At 38.6% G+C, this 15,683-nt stretch overlaps 1 protein-coding gene across 1 annotated transcript in view; it reads right to left on the reverse strand.

Moving 5' to 3' along the window:
• SACS (sacsin molecular chaperone) overlaps nucleotides 1-15,613 on the reverse strand; it is a 28,841-nt gene extending 13,228 nt beyond the window's left edge. Inside the window, exons 1-8 of the mRNA XM_026675066.2 lie at nucleotides 15,427-15,613; nucleotides 10,626-10,776; nucleotides 8,915-9,002; nucleotides 7,777-7,862; nucleotides 5,680-5,791; nucleotides 5,016-5,162; nucleotides 2,818-4,300; nucleotides 687-778 (exon numbers count right to left, since the gene is read on the reverse strand). Coding sequence (XP_026530851.2) covers nucleotides 687-778; nucleotides 2,818-4,300; nucleotides 5,016-5,162; nucleotides 5,680-5,791; nucleotides 7,777-7,862; nucleotides 8,915-9,002; nucleotides 10,626-10,776; nucleotides 15,427-15,428 — 2,161 coding nt within the window. The 5' untranslated portion in view covers nucleotides 15,429-15,613. The remainder of the gene's footprint in view (nucleotides 1-686; nucleotides 779-2,817; nucleotides 4,301-5,015; nucleotides 5,163-5,679; nucleotides 5,792-7,776; nucleotides 7,863-8,914; nucleotides 9,003-10,625; nucleotides 10,777-15,426) is intronic.
• Between the last annotated feature and the right edge of the window lie 70 nt (nucleotides 15,614-15,683).

A 15,683-nucleotide genomic window follows, 5' to 3' on the forward strand; every position in this document is an offset into this window, starting at 1 on the left:
GTTGGGCTAAAATACAATAAAATGCATTTTCAGGAAAGAAAAAGTTTCATTTGCTATTTGGAGTTATAATAATGCCATATACTGATTGTGGGATCTAAGGGTTCTGACGTGCCAAACAAATCCAAGTAAGTGGTGTTCAATCCGCATACTGTTTTGGCATTATGGAAATACGATTTATTTGGGGATTCTTTGTTCTTACAATGTATGAATTTGTGTGAACCAGAAAAATAAACAGAAAAGCTTCCCAGGTGAATGTCCAAACAATGCTAATTATCAAAATCTTTCAACTTCTGTATCAAGAAAACAGCACTTTTATTAAGGGACCATCAAAACTATAAATCTGAATTGGTAATTTAAATAGATTATGTAAACAGACTTTCTCTGGTTCATATTATAAACAAATATAAACTATATATTGTTTTGCCTTTAATCAATTCATGTTGTAGTTTCTGTCCCCCCTCTCTAGTTGGTTTCATTTTTACACAGCATGATTTTCATTTCATTATAAACCAATTCTATTGCTATCATGAACGAGAATAGTTGATTATCAAGTGATATGGATACATAAAGTCATTTCCTTTTAATCACATTCTTTTTGAGTTGTACCTTTTATGTACCATTCTTTGTAACCTAATCACTTGACACTACTTGTGCTAAAAATTTTTTACAAAATATACATATATTACCTCTACTTTGTGAAGCTTCTTTTAAAGCAGATAAAACCTGAGGCTTCAGGTTATCAGCAAGTAATCTTCCTTCAAGACCTGGGAAGAGGGACCTAGTAAGTCATTAAAAACAGATTATTGATCATCTTGATATTTTATATTAGTCATATATATAGGGATTCTTCATAGAATCTAGTTAAATAAAAGTTTTGCTCCTTTTCACAAAGCCTGCCAATGAACCAGGTAATTTTTTCAGCCTACAGAAACTACTTCCTCTAGTTAGCTCCATTTGTGAGTATGTTTTTATAGAAAACATGGAAATCATTTACCGCTATTTTCTTCTTTATTTCTTTTTCAATTTCCCACTATCCACCTACAGATTTGGGAAGGGCCTGATGGACTCATAAAAATACCAACTAGCCTTTCCCCTACATACTTTTTTCAAGATCAGCTAAAGATAGTTCTGAATGCGCTAATATAAGTCACAACCTTGCCTGCAGTACAAAGACAACAGGATTACATGCCATCCAATAGCTTCAATACCCACTGACAGTTCTAGCTTGTGATTTCTTGCTATAGAATTTTCATCATTCGTCTAATGATGAAAAACTTAGAAGATAAATACTACGAAAAATAAATTTGTTAAGATAATAGGTTGTGTGCAGTGAGATGGGACTTACTCCTTCCATCTAAGCCGAAGGTCTTATAAAAATCAATCTCCTCTCTACGGCAGGTATAAGTAACACCTGGGGCTGGTGGAAGGGCAGGCTTTCTCCTCAGTCTGCACAACCAAATGCTGATAAAGGCAGACCGAACAGTTAACTATTATAATTAAATACAGGTAGTCTTCGACTTACAACAGTTTCTTTAGAGACCATTCTAAGTTACAACGGCACTGAAAAAAGTGGCTTATGACTGTTTTTCACACTTACGATTGTTTCAGCATCCCCATGGTCATGTGATCAAAGTTCAGGCGCTTGGCAACTGACTCGTATTTACGATGGGTGCAGGGTCCCCAGGTTCACCTTTTGTAACCTTCTGACAAGCAAAGCCAATGGGGAAGCAAGATTCACTTAAGAACTGTGTCACTAACTTGACAACTGAAGTGATTCACTTAACGACTGCGGCAAGAAAGGATGTAAAATGGGGCAAAATTCACTTAACAAGTGTCTGACTTAGCAACAAAAAATTTGGGGCTCAATTGTAAGCTGACGACTGCCTGTAGCACTATCAATGGTTCAATAAAACTAGAACAACAGAGTTGGAAGGGATCTTGGAGGTCTTCTAGTCCAACCCCCTGCTGAGGCAGGAAACAATATACCATTCCAGACAAATTGTTATCCAATCTCTTGTTAAAAACTTCCAGCGTTGGAGCATTTACAACTTCTTGAGGCAAGTTGTTCCACTGTTTAATTGTTCTAACTGTCAGGAAATTTCTCCTTAGTTCTAAGTTGCTTCTCTCCTTGATTAGATTCTACCCATTGCTTCTTGTCCTACCCTCAGGTGCTTTGGAGAATAGCTTGACTCCCTCTTCTTTGTGGCATCCCCTCAAACGCTGGAACACTGCTATCATGTCACCCCTAGTCCTTCTTTTAATCAGACTAGACATACCCAATTCCAGCGACTGTTGTTTATATGTGTTAGCCTCCAGTCCCCTAATCATCTTTGTTGCTCTTCTCTGCACTCTTTCCAGAGTCTCAACATCTTTTTTACATCATGGTGACCCAAAACTGGATGCAGTATTCCAAGTGTGGCCTTACCAAGGCATTATGAAGGGGTATTAACACTACACGTGATCTTGATTCTATCCCTCTGTTTATGCTGCCTAGAACTGTGTTGGCTTTTTTGGCAGCTGTAGCAAAGGTGGTATTCAGCAGGTTCTGACCCGTTCTGGAGAACCGGTAGCGGAAATTTTGAATAGTTCAGAGAACCGGCAAATACCACCCCTGACTGGAGCTTTCAGTCTCATTCCCCTGCCACGCCCACCAAGCCACGCCCACAGAACCGGTAGTAAAAAAAAATTGAATCCCACCACTGAGCTGTAGCATATTTAAATTTTTAAATTTAAATGATTGTCCACTAGAACCCCAAGATCTCTCTCACAGTTACTACTATTAACTATTATTAACACAGTTTATAGAACAGTTGATACCTTGTATAAGTTTCTGAAGTGATATAGACTGCATCCTGAGCTGATGCCGACGAAGAGAATGAAATAAAATTCCCATTTTGTAATGGCAGAAGCTCCAATCCAATAAGTTCCCCATAATTTCCGTCGCCAAGCACAAACTCTAGGAGACGAAGTTTTTCATCAGCAGATCCTTTATGCTCAGATTTCCTTAACACAAGTCGTACTGCTCCCGGAGTCACTTTCTTGACAGCTTTTATACCCGAAATCACAAGACTGATTGCATTAGCAATATTATCTGGCACTTTAGCAACCTCTTTTCCTGATTCCTGAAGATAGTTTAACACAGCTTGGGTAGATTCCAAGCTCTCGTCCATTTCTGAAAAATATACCTCCTCCACCTTTACCCAGTTGCCACTGATGGAATAAATAACTTTGTCCTGGAATAACTTTTTCAGAAGAGGTTCTATAATTGGCTGCCAATGAACTTTTGTTGTATTTTTTTGGGGCCACAATCTGTAAATTAGCTCAGCTGATAAAGGAAAATCTGAATTTGTTTCTGTTTCCATTTGCTTAATGGCTTCCAGTATCAAAGTTGCATAGGCTTCAGGGACCACGTTGGCTACAAGAAGTTCATTCCACAAGGCCGCTGGGTCTCGCCACTGATCAAGTTCTCGCCATTTTATACTTCTTCTGTTGTCTGTTAGACCAAAAAACCCACTAACGTGAACTGGCAAGCCAGTCTTACTTTCCTCACCAGGAGGTAGTGGAAGGAAACAAAATGATCTTCCTGATAACTGGGCCTCAGCTCCTTTTTCTTCTCCACTGCTTGATAAAGACATGGCTATGCCGATGGTTGGGATATATTTCAAGTCATCAGCCAAGCAGTCCAATTCATTACATATTCCTCGTCCGCCAACACTGTTACATACCAACCAAGATGTCTTTTGTGCATCTTTAATGCTCTCATCTTCTAAAACTATGTTTATATGGTATGTCACGCATGTTATACTATTACTTGGAATGCCTTTACAATACTGGTTTATTGCACTTCCCAAAATTTTGATTGAGTTGGGTCTTTCATGCTTCAAAGCCTTGTTTTCACTGGCTGTAACTCTAAAAACAAGCCGCTCGGTTCCATCAGCTTCTCTAACATGTAAAGAGACATCTTGCACACTTTTAAGGAATAAAAGAACTGTATCAGCATCCACTCTAAATGAATCAAACAGTTCTAGAACTTTATCCTTATTGTATAGATTGCTACTCAGTTGGGAAGGCTGCTGGCGAAGAGGAAAACGAAAGAAGGTGCCAGGGAAATGTCCATTTTTGAAGATGTCCTTTGTGCTTCCAAACACACCAACAAATGGTGTAAATTGGTCTGTTAGTTCATTGATTTCTTTGATGTCATCTTTCAAGTTCCAACACTGGCCTGACTCAGAAGGTCCAAAAAGTTTTTGATGAGGATCCAACACTCCAATTTGGTCACCACTGAATATACTAGGAACATCTACAAGATAAAAGCAAAAATATGTACTTAGATGTCTCCATTAAGTACAAAAATAAACATTTTGAAGCCTTTTCTTTCTTCTTTCTTTCTTTTTCTTTCTTTCTTTCTTTCTTTCTTTCTTCTTTCTTTCTTTCTTTCTTTCCTTTCTTTCTTTCTTTTTCTTTCTCTTTCTTTCTTTCTTTCTCTCTCTCTCCCTCTCTCTTTCTTTCCTTATCCAACACACCTTCCTCCTTCTATTTTTCCCAAAACAACAATCCTGTGAGTTGAGTTGGACTGAGAAAGCAACTGGTGGCCCAAGGTCACCCAGCAAGCTTTCATAGCTTAGGCAGAACTTGAATTCATAGTATTTTGCTTTCTAGCCTGATGCTTTAACCACTAGACCACACTGGCTTTAACATTAAGATCTGTAAGAATGATGAAACAATTCAGAAGCCATATCCCCTTCTCCCTTATTTTAAACTATGTGCCACAACTAGGAACTATACAGATAGCTTTTGTTCATGAAGATCTATTCCTAATCTGGTCTCCCAAGTTTTCCAATGGTCTAGACATCTTCTAATCTCACTCTATTTTAAAGAGATCTTTTGATGAACATTTTTTCTTATTTGTTAATTCATGTTACAACAAATTTTAAAAAAGAGTAAATCCCAATGTATACAGAGATAATATGGCTTAATGTTAATTCTAAAGCATGCAAAAACGTAATTGCAAATACCAGTAATGTGGTAAACTGAATTAAAACCAATTCCAAATCTGCCCACTTTGAGTGGATCATCTTTTTTCCTGCTCCTTGCTATCTCTTGAATGCCATGCCAGTCCTCAGGAGTGAAAACAGCATTGTTGTAAACATAAAGTGCAGGACCTAGAGGGGAGAAAAGCAATATAAACTAAAAAATGTTATGTTACCAATACAGCATAAGATATTTCAACAATGTACAAATTTTATAAGCTGTGAAAATACATTTTGCAATGGTAAGAGTTACTTTGGGCTCCTTACCTGCTAGTAAAAACCCAACGTAGGATTCTTTCATCAGACCAGATGTGGGGTTAAAAGAAGTATAACTAACTCTTTACATATATCTCAAAGGGAATTATAATACAATTGTTTATGAGCTTCTGTTTCAATATTACTATCTTTCACGAATGAAGGCGAATATACGTGTCCCAGCATACGTGCAAGATTCAATCTGGGTTGGTCACTGGGACCAAAGGTTTTGTCCTCCGAGCTTTCGGACTTGTGCCGAAACCCATCCTCAAGGAACTTCTCTTGCTATCATTATGAGCAGAGACACCCACATGAGGAATTTTACAGTTTGCTATGATGTTGCAAGAAAACAGATAATTCCAACGTGAAAATAGAGTTGAAATAGACATCTTACCCTGGTACTGAGCCATATCTTTAGACCAGAGGCTCTCTGTTCCATATTGAGTTTCATCATAGAGAAACCTAACTTCTGTGGCCCCAGCATCTTCTGCATTCTGAATTAATTCCTGGAAACAGAATGGAACAAATATTAAAAGGTTCTAATTCATATTAATCCAAAGCTAAGTTGATTAGAGTACTACAGTTGTGACACAGCGACAAAGATGAAGAAACAAGGTTGCAAAACACATTTACGCTAAAATTGTATTGAAATTATAAATAGGCATCTCTTTTGTCAAAAGATGATGACACATTTGGAAAAATATTTAGCTCTGATTAATGACTGAGTGATTAAATGATTGATTTGGAGCTGGAATTGCAAGGCAGTTTGTAAGTTTAAAAAAAAGTTAGTCCTTGATCTCTAAAAGTTATAAAAATGAAAGGAATGCACAGGAAAAAGAAAGCAAGAATATCCAGGTACTTATCATGAATCACAGAAGAATTATAGAATTGAAAGATCAGTTAGATTGCTGAATCAAACTCCATACTCTACAATCTGAATTAAAATATCCACAACACATATTTATCCACTAGGGCTAAGCAAAAAGTTTAGAGAAATGATTTTAAAAGCAACCACTGAACATCCTTCCTCCGGGGGGGGGCCCTCACATCTTCTTGAATACTTACTGTAGATCAGTATTTTTCAAATCTGGCAACAAACCAGCTGGCCGGAGAATTCTGAAGCTCCGCATATCTTACAGTTGCCAAGTTTAAAAAAACACCAGTGTACATACCCTGAGGTCTTCCCTTCATATCTGAACAAAAAACTTTTCAACCAAGATTGTTGGCAAAGCAAAATAGGTTTGGATAGATATTTTGGTCACCCTGGATAACTGGTTCCGCTGATAAACTGATCTTACTGCTAGATAATATTCCACAACTTCCAACTGGAATTTGTTTTCCTATAATTTAAACTGTGCTATATTCTGGCTTTTAGGATGACAAATAACATGTTTTGGCTATCCGGTAAGGATCATTTTAAGGATATTAATTTGTTAACTAATCACAACTTTACATAAATCCTTACCAGGTAAAACCTTTGCCACAAACTGGATCGAGTATTTTCAAATTCTTCTGATTCTTATCAAAACATTTAGGTGTGGAAAAAGGTTGTTTATACCTTTGCTTTATAATTCTGCTTCTATATTTAAATTAAACATTCAAATGAAATAAAACCCTTTAGATGACAAATCATAAGTTATGATTCTAAAAATTATGTTATGAAATCTTAGTACCAAATTGCAAATAATGTAAATAATAGCTAGTTTTGTGGGGAAAATGTTTATTTATAAATCTATCTGGGATACATAGTTTTATTCAGGTCTGCCTCTGTGCAGTTAGTGAATTTGCTCTGATATCACCACATACCATGATTTATCAAGATGGAAAAGACAGGAGTAAGCCTCAGCTCCCTTTCCTTTTAACATTATTGCTAAAAAAAATTAATTTAATAACTATCTAGAATTCTAAACCTAATATCCTCTACTCTATGCCCATTTCACTACAATTTTTTGGGAAACAGTAGAAAGGTCGAACTGGCTGAACAGGAGAAAGATTGAACATTATATGTGCTGACACAGACTGGCATGGAAGGGGGACTGGTGGGTTGGCTGCTGTGGAGGCCGACTGGCCATGAGGAAGGGGGTTGGCTGAGGTGGCCTGCTTTGCTGGAGGTTGTGCCCCTCCCCAGGACCTTCCTCCCTGGGCCTCAGGTGTCGGCGATCAGGGGCGAGAGCCTCTGGCTGGGACAACGAGGGTGGGCGGGAAAGAGGGCATGGCGTGGACAAAGGAAAGACATCAGGGACGAGATGGGCGCCTCAGGGAATAAAGTGGGGGGGTGGGTGCTCGCGTCATGTGGGTGAAGCCAAATTCCTGTGGGTCCGTGTTTGTTCTTGTTTTTCGCTTGGGGCAGCTGTGGGAGGCGCAGAGGACTTATAGGAATCGGGCGCTGTGTGTAAATCCTTGAAATCGACTTCTCCTCTGGTAGACATAACAATTATATAACTAACAAAACAACAACTTAGTATTAGATAGATACAATACTTTTAATTACCTTAAGAATTTGCCCCCCTTCTGGGTATCTTCTTAAAATATCTTTAAGGAAATCAACAAGTGGAGGAGTGGTTTGCCCAAAGCGACCTAAATAAATAAATAAATAACCCTGGTATTTACTCCTGCAGTTGAAATACTGGAGAATATACTTTTCATTACAGAATTGGTTTTAGATGTTTATAGGAAGAATCTCAGTTAACAGCTTAATTTCACTTACTGGAAGCTGTTCTGTGAAAAGGCAGGTTAAAAATCAAGTACATAGTAATAACAATCAGATAATTAAAATAAACTGTATAAACAAAAATGAAAAAGATATAATCCTTTAAATCCCAAATCTAGTTCCATATTATGAGCAACATGAGTGTTCTTGTAGCTCTCAAGAGCACTTATGAATCAAAGGCAAGTGAATGGAAGGCCTCATCTTAATTTTTCATATTGCTCCAGAGGCACTGCTGTATAAGATGTATTGTGGGGATTAAAAATAGAGGGACCAAATTCAGATACATTTAAAAAAGGAAAGCCAGTGCAAACATCTCCCCAGAGAAATCCAATTTTGAAATCTGCAGAAAAATAGTACACAGTAACATCTGCACTCATTACAGAAAGCTACAGCCATGGTTTCTTAAAAACACCAGAAACAGCCAATATTTAAAAATCTATGCCCATATTCATATAAATTGCTTTGCTATAGGAGCAATCCATAAGCCAATATAACTATGGCATCAAACTACTATCCTAAAATGAAGCATGAATCACCTTTGTACATTATGGTTTACGTGATATACAAATCCAATCTCATAAGCATGTATAGGACCACTACTTTTCTATGGGCACCTGAAAATTTAATACTGGTTGTGGCAATTTTTTTTTCGTAAGATGTTACATATGAACAGCAATATCAAACTAAGCACACACTCCTGAAACAGAATAAAGCTATTGCTAGAATTTGAGAGACATGTATTTCTATATCAAGTTATTAATAAATAAATTTCATTTACAATACACAAGAATGTTTACTGTATTTTTTCATTAGAATATTTCAATTTTTAAAAATACAGACAAGTACTAGAAAAACATGAATAAGGAAAGATGAATAGGTAAAAAAAAATGAATGGATAGCATCTTATAATTTACTATACCTCCTCCTTTTAGGCCCTTGGACAAAAGATTTAAGAATACATGATTCTGAGAAGACTGAAGGTTCCCAACTGTGACCCAATCGAACAACTACAAGAAAAAGAATATTTTTTTTAATATTCTATGTTCCTAAATAAGCATCAACAATTAAATACTTTATATGATGCCAATCAATAAATGGCTAGTTACCAAATGCCACCTCAAAAAAATAATTGAGATATAGAATATTATATGCGGATAAAAAGTACTAAACTTTTATTGCCTATGTTGTGAAGCAGCAAGGCCATTAATAAGATAAAAATGTTCAATACAGGTAGTCTTCAAATTATAATTATAACTGAGACAAAATTTCTGTTGTGAAACAAGAAATGAATTTTGCCTCATTTTACTATTTTTCTTGACACAGTTAAGTGAAGGAATAGCTAACACCCAAGAAGATAGGCTCAAGATCCAGATGGATCTTGACAGATTAGAACACTGGGCCGTATCTAACAAAATGAAATTTATGTAGAGAAAAGTAAAGTCCTACACTTAGGCAAAAAATACCAAAAGTACACATACAGACTGGGTGAAACCAGGCTCAATAGCAATAACTGTGAGAGGACAACCAGCTAAATATGAGCCAGCAGTGTGCAGCAGCAGCCAAAAAAGCTAATGCAACCCTAGGTTGCATTAACAGAGGGATACAATCGAGATCAAGTGAGGTACTAATACCCCTCTACAAAGCCTTAATAAGACCACACGTAGAGTACTGCATCCAGTTTGTTCACCACATTATAAAAAAGATGTTGAGACTCTAGAAAAAGTACAGAGAAGAGCAATTAGGATGATTAGGGGACTGGAGACTAAGGCATATGAAGAACGGTTACAGGAACTGGGCATGGCTAGTCTAGTGAAGAGAAGGACCAGGGGAGACATGATAGCAGTCTTCCAATATTTGAGGGGCTGCTACAGAGAGGAAGGAGTCAAGTTATTTTCTAAAGCGCCTGTAGGCCAGACAAGGAATAATGGATGAAAACTGAACAAGGAGAGATTTAACCTGGAAATAAGGAGACAGTGAGAACAGTGAGAACAATCAACCAATGGAACAGCTTGCCCTCAGAAGCTGTGGGAGCATCATCACTTGAGACTTTCAAGAAGAGATTGGACTGCCATTTGTCAGAAATGGTGTAGGGTCTCCCGCTTGGTCGGGGGGTTGGACTAGATGACCTACAAGGTCCCTTCCAACTCTGATTATCTGTTATCAAAATTTTTGTCATGTGACCATGAGGATGCTGTAATGATCATAACTTTAAAAAACGGTCATAAGTTACATTTTCAAGTGCCGTTGTTACTTTGAATAATCATTAAACAAATGGTTGCAAGTTGAGGACTACTTGTATTCAGTTTCACATTCAGTTATGATCCTAATGGAGCATCCCTATTAGAGTCCTAAGTTGTAATGAGTTGATCACGTGATTGACCTCATTTTATGTTTTTTTATGGCGGATGTTAAGCAAAAGCTGCGGCGGTAAGTGGAAGCACCACAGTTGTTAAGCAAACCCATTGTTCACTATGATGTGCTTTTGCCAAAAACTGAAAATGCTGATTAACAGCAAAACCATCATAAAACAAGGTGATGGGATGCTGCAAACAGCCATACGTGTGACCATGGTGCCAAGGGCAGACATGTGATTGCAGGTGGGAGGGGGGCCATTGGAATGTCTTACTTACCTCTCTTCCCTGGTAGAACAGAGACTGCTCAGCTACCGGAAAAGCCGTCTCAAGATAAATTAACTCTTTTATGGCTCCCAGATTTGTTGAATAAGGTACCTCAAAGGTTCTGCAACCCACATAATCATGAAGAACAATCACTGTGATTGACCTTAATTGACAAGGAAGAAATAAACACTATCAGATTAAAGGCTCATCAAATAAGCACTGTGAACAAATCATGTCAGAGTATATTCATGAACTGGAATAGAGCATGGTGACTAGGTCAGCCAATGAATAGGCATAGCAACTAAGTCAGTCAATGAAGACTGTTTGGAAACTGAAATTAGAAGTAGCCTAGGCGTGGCTCTATATTAAACTCTGCAGCTCTGAAGCTATGTTAAGCTCTGAATCTGTCTATTGAAAATGAAACTGCTTCTCTTCTCTGCTATGTGTCTTGGCTTGCCTGCTGCACTAAAGTGAAACTGATGTCTGTTTCTGTTGAGTTTGCTCCATGTTGGAGAAATCTACAACTGGTATTATAAAATTTACTTTATATGTTTATAAAGAAGTTAAATGAAGCCTCAGTCATCTGTGTTTACTTTTCTGGCGCTGAATTTACGCTGCAATACTCTGAACAAATCACATTTATAAGCTTCCCAAATAGCAATAGCACTTAGACTTATATACCGCTTTACAGTGCTTTACAGCCTTTAAGCGGTTTACAGAGTTAGCATATTGCCCCCAACAATCTGGGCCCTCATTTTACTGAACTCAGAAGGATGGAAGGCTGAGTCAACCTTTAGCCAAGCGGGATTTGAACTGCCAAATTGCAGGCAGCCAGCAAGCAGCAGAAGTAGCTTGCAGTATTGCTCTAACCACTGCGGCACCAAAATCTTTGCAAGGTTTGTAAATTGGGTTTCTGCTATTTAACTCTCAATGCATAATTCTTTTATATTAATATCCATGGAAACTAATATGATATCCAGTTCTGGTTACTATAAATGTTAGGTATGAACTATGTTTTTAAAAGTATTTTTTTTTTCATTTGTTCTGAAATCAATTATATTTAATCATACATTTTAATGTTATGAGATAATTAAATCAATTATAATTAAATGTTTTTATGAGATAATACACATTTATCATGTGTGCTTTCATAGATTTGAGAGAGTAGTAGAGCAACTGACAAAATATTAAATGAGACCATGTTCCTTTTATTATGTCATTTTAAAAAATGGCTATCTCTGCTTTTGTTTCTGTGATCTTTCTCAGAACTTATCAATAATAGTTATATTTATCTACTCAACCCAAACAAAATATTTCTCTATTTCTACTTTTGAAATAGATAATTTAATATTTGTTGAGACATCTATATTTGCATTTGTTTGTTTACTAAACAAATACTTTCTGCATCTTTTAATTTTATTTTAAAGAACTGTATTCCAAATCTATCGTAACCATATTTTTCCATTTCGTATGTTCTTCAGTGCAATCCTTTCTAAACCAAGGCAATTAATAATATGCCAATATATAACAACGATTAGATAATCCATACTCCATTGAGTCTTCAGAGATATTTCCTCATCTAAATAGAGAAACAGAATGACCATGGTAGGCAAAAAAACAGTGGGAATGGGAATTTCCTTGTGGGAAATTAGTAAAGAGTACTGGAAATCTTCCTTCCTTCCTTCCTTCCTTCCTTCCTTCCTTCCTTCCTCCGTCTCTCCCTCCCTTTCTCCCCCCTCCCCAGTTAAGTGGCTGCTGGGTGGGGGAATGAGCAAGGAATTGAGAGAGTGGCTGGGAAACTGTCACAGCATGTTGAAAATTATGTCATTGCAGCAGGAGCTAGTAGCACTAAAGCAGTCACAACTTTCCTTAATTTCATTCCTCTGAGAGTCACCATTGCCAAGTTTGGATGCATTCTGTAGATTAACCCATTTGAGTTACCTATATTCTAAATAATCATGGTGTTTGCTGTTTTAAAATTCAAAATTCCCTATCTCCTATTCATTCATTCATTCATTCATTCATTCGATTGCCCATCTTACCACAATAACTCTGGAAATTTCACAATATTAAAAAGCATTGAGCAGGGAGCTGGACTAGAAGACCTCCAAGGTCCCTTCCATTCCATTCCATTCTATTCTATTCTATTCTATTCTATATTCTCATAAAATATTGCAAAATCTACACACAACACTTTATTTATTCTATTTATTTCCTCTCAATTTTCTATAAACTGATCTATAGCTAAAAGATCTTTTTCCTAACTCTTTACAAAAGTCTAAACAGTATGGGCTAGTAAAGAAACCTTGAACTTAATAATTTGCCTGCAGCTATAAGTAACAAGGCATGATGTGCAGATCACTGAGTAGACTAACAGAAAAGAAATAGAATGTTTGTGTTCTCCACCTAACACAGAAATGTTTTAAGTGGCCTGGATTAATTTCCATGCCCAACAATGTAAGAAATGAAGCAAACAACTGCAGGAGATAAGAACCAAGTGTTTTTCTTAAAACACCTCAGCAAGCTACTAAAAATTGGCAACCTTTTGAAATTACAGCATTTAAAAGTATGCAATGTAACCATAAATCTTCAGCCGGTCAAAATAATAATAAAGAAAAGCCCAATGTTTACTGTATTGTGATGAGAAGGAAGCAAAATAAGAGGTGAAAAATAAACCACTGCAATAGCAGTGAAAAAATACCAATCAATAATGATCAGATTACTAAGAAAATATTTTGAGAAGCATTATGGCACTATATTTGAATGGAACACATTTCACCACAACCACAGAAAATAGAAATCAAGGCAGCCCAGCATTAAAACAAATGTGTTTTTGTTTGTTTCAGAGAATTATCAGCACATTTCCCTCAAGTTTTCATTGTTCCCAAAACTTGCAACATCAAGGCATACATAAAAATAATAATACATACATTTGTATGGGAAATATGTATTGAAAATACAGGGAAAAATTGTATAGGTAGGCCTTGACCTAGGACCACAATTGGGACCCGAACAACTAAGCAAGGTGGTTGTTATGTGAGTCATACCTGACCTGAAGGTGTTTTGTGCCACAGTTGTTAAGTGAATCACTGCAGCTGTTAAGTGAGTATTGCAGTTGTTCAGCAAATCCAGTTTCTCCCACTGACTTTGCTTGTCAAAAGCCAGCTGGGAAGGTGGCAAAGGGCAACCACCTGACCTGACCCACATGGGATGCTACAACTGTCGTAAACGTATGGTGGGTTGCCAGCGCCTGAATTTTGATCATGTGACTCTGGGGATGCTGCAAGAGTTCTCACAGCATGCGAGAACTTTTTTCAGTGCTGTTGTAGATTTGACCAGTTACTAAACTAATGGTTGTTAAATGAAGGACTAGTGTAATATATTTACATGGGAAACCCAACTGCAAGCTATTGTAATCCAAAACCAGTGTGTCCACAGTGAACCAAGTATAAGTTTACCCTCAGCCTTTGAAGCCTATACTTTGGGCCAGATTTACGGTATCTTTCTACTTAACATACTTCCTAGCACAGTGATACAAATGTGTTCAGGTTCTGTTCCATGAAAATGCTTTGGAGCCCAGGGGCTCAGACATAGTACCTTTCTGAAACCCTTTAAAGTAGCCATATCTTTTCCCAGAGCAATTTGGCAGCTACCACGTTGACACAACTGCTTTAAAGAGTTGCATTTGTGCTTCTGCACTGCACAGTTCTATTTTCAGAGGTTTTTGAGGGAGGGAAGAGGAAGTTACCTATTGCCTTCAGCACTCCTAGGAAAACTGGGATATAAATGCATCAAATAGATAATCTCTCATTGTACAGCTGTGTATGATTAACTATCAACTTATACAGCACAATTTTTAACATCTTTCAAGCATTTCTCATTCAATCCAAGTTTCTTTGTGATTACAAACAGGAGAGGAATTTCTCTCAAACCTCTCTCTAGCACCCTTTCTGCTCTACCGAGGATCACCACTTGCATTTGTTCTTCACTCCAATCTGCAGAAGCATCATTAGGAGGGGAGTGGTAGTGTCAGGAGTAGCACCATCAGCTGAGTAACAATGCAGAGGTGGGCGTGGGCCTTTCACACCAGAATTTAAAATGTGGTGTGGTGTGGTGTGGTAAACACACACACACACACACACACACACACACATTCCTTACCCCTGCTGTACTGCTACTAAGATCCCCGGGGATCCCCCTGCTGATCCCCCAGGGAAACAAAACACAGAATTATGAGAAGACCTTCTGGGCCATCCTAAAATCCAGTATATTTATATCTGGGTGTGTTTTGGGGCTTAGTCTACACTTTAAAATGGAAACGTTCAATGCAGATATGCACCTATATCCCTCCCTCCTTAAAGTGCCTTTTCCAGATAATTTCCGGACAGCATTAGGACAGTTTAATTCCAAAACAGCCGAAGAGCACAAGATTAGCAACGGTTACAGTAGAAAGCTCGGCAATAAAGAGCCACTGTCACCCTATGTCACCCATCGCCAACCAGAGGCGGCGCCCCGGCTTGGGGATCCTGCCGCAGGAAAACTGAGAGCCCGGGGCTCTGAAGCAAGCTACGGTATATTCCCGACCCAGGACACCATCCTGTCGAGGAAACGCGGCTCCCATTGTAGCCGGGTAACGGCCATTCCCAAGCTGCAGCAGCAGCAGCAGCCATCCCCGCCCCATTCAGCCGAGAGCCGCAGCGCCATCCTCGCGGGCGAGAGACCAGCTCCAGCTAGGGGCGCCTGGAACGCGCCGGGGTCTCAAGCGGCTCTCCCAAAGCGGAACCGCAAGTGCGCGCCACCCAGCTTCACTCACATGCCCTTCCAAGCTTTCTCGCCGGCCTCCTTCGCGGGCCGAGCCTCCTTTCCGTGACGGGCAGGCTGTTGAAAGTCACCGCTGCGCCCGCCTATCCGGAGGCAGGCTAAAAATCCGCTAGCCGCAGCATCAAGACAGGCCTCGCGCTTTCCTCCACCCAGCGCCGTGCCGCGCCGCCGGTTCCGCACATGGGGGAAAAGGAGGGACCGCCCTAAGAGGACGGACGGACTGAGGGAGGGAGGGAGGGAGGCCGACGG

Source organism: Notechis scutatus, chromosome 5 (genome assembly GCF_049901735.1).
Source record: "Notechis scutatus isolate UNSWTSFEM ecotype Mainland chromosome 5, rNotScu1.2, whole genome shotgun sequence".
Taxonomy (NCBI): Eukaryota; Metazoa; Chordata; class Lepidosauria; order Squamata; family Elapidae; genus Notechis; species Notechis scutatus.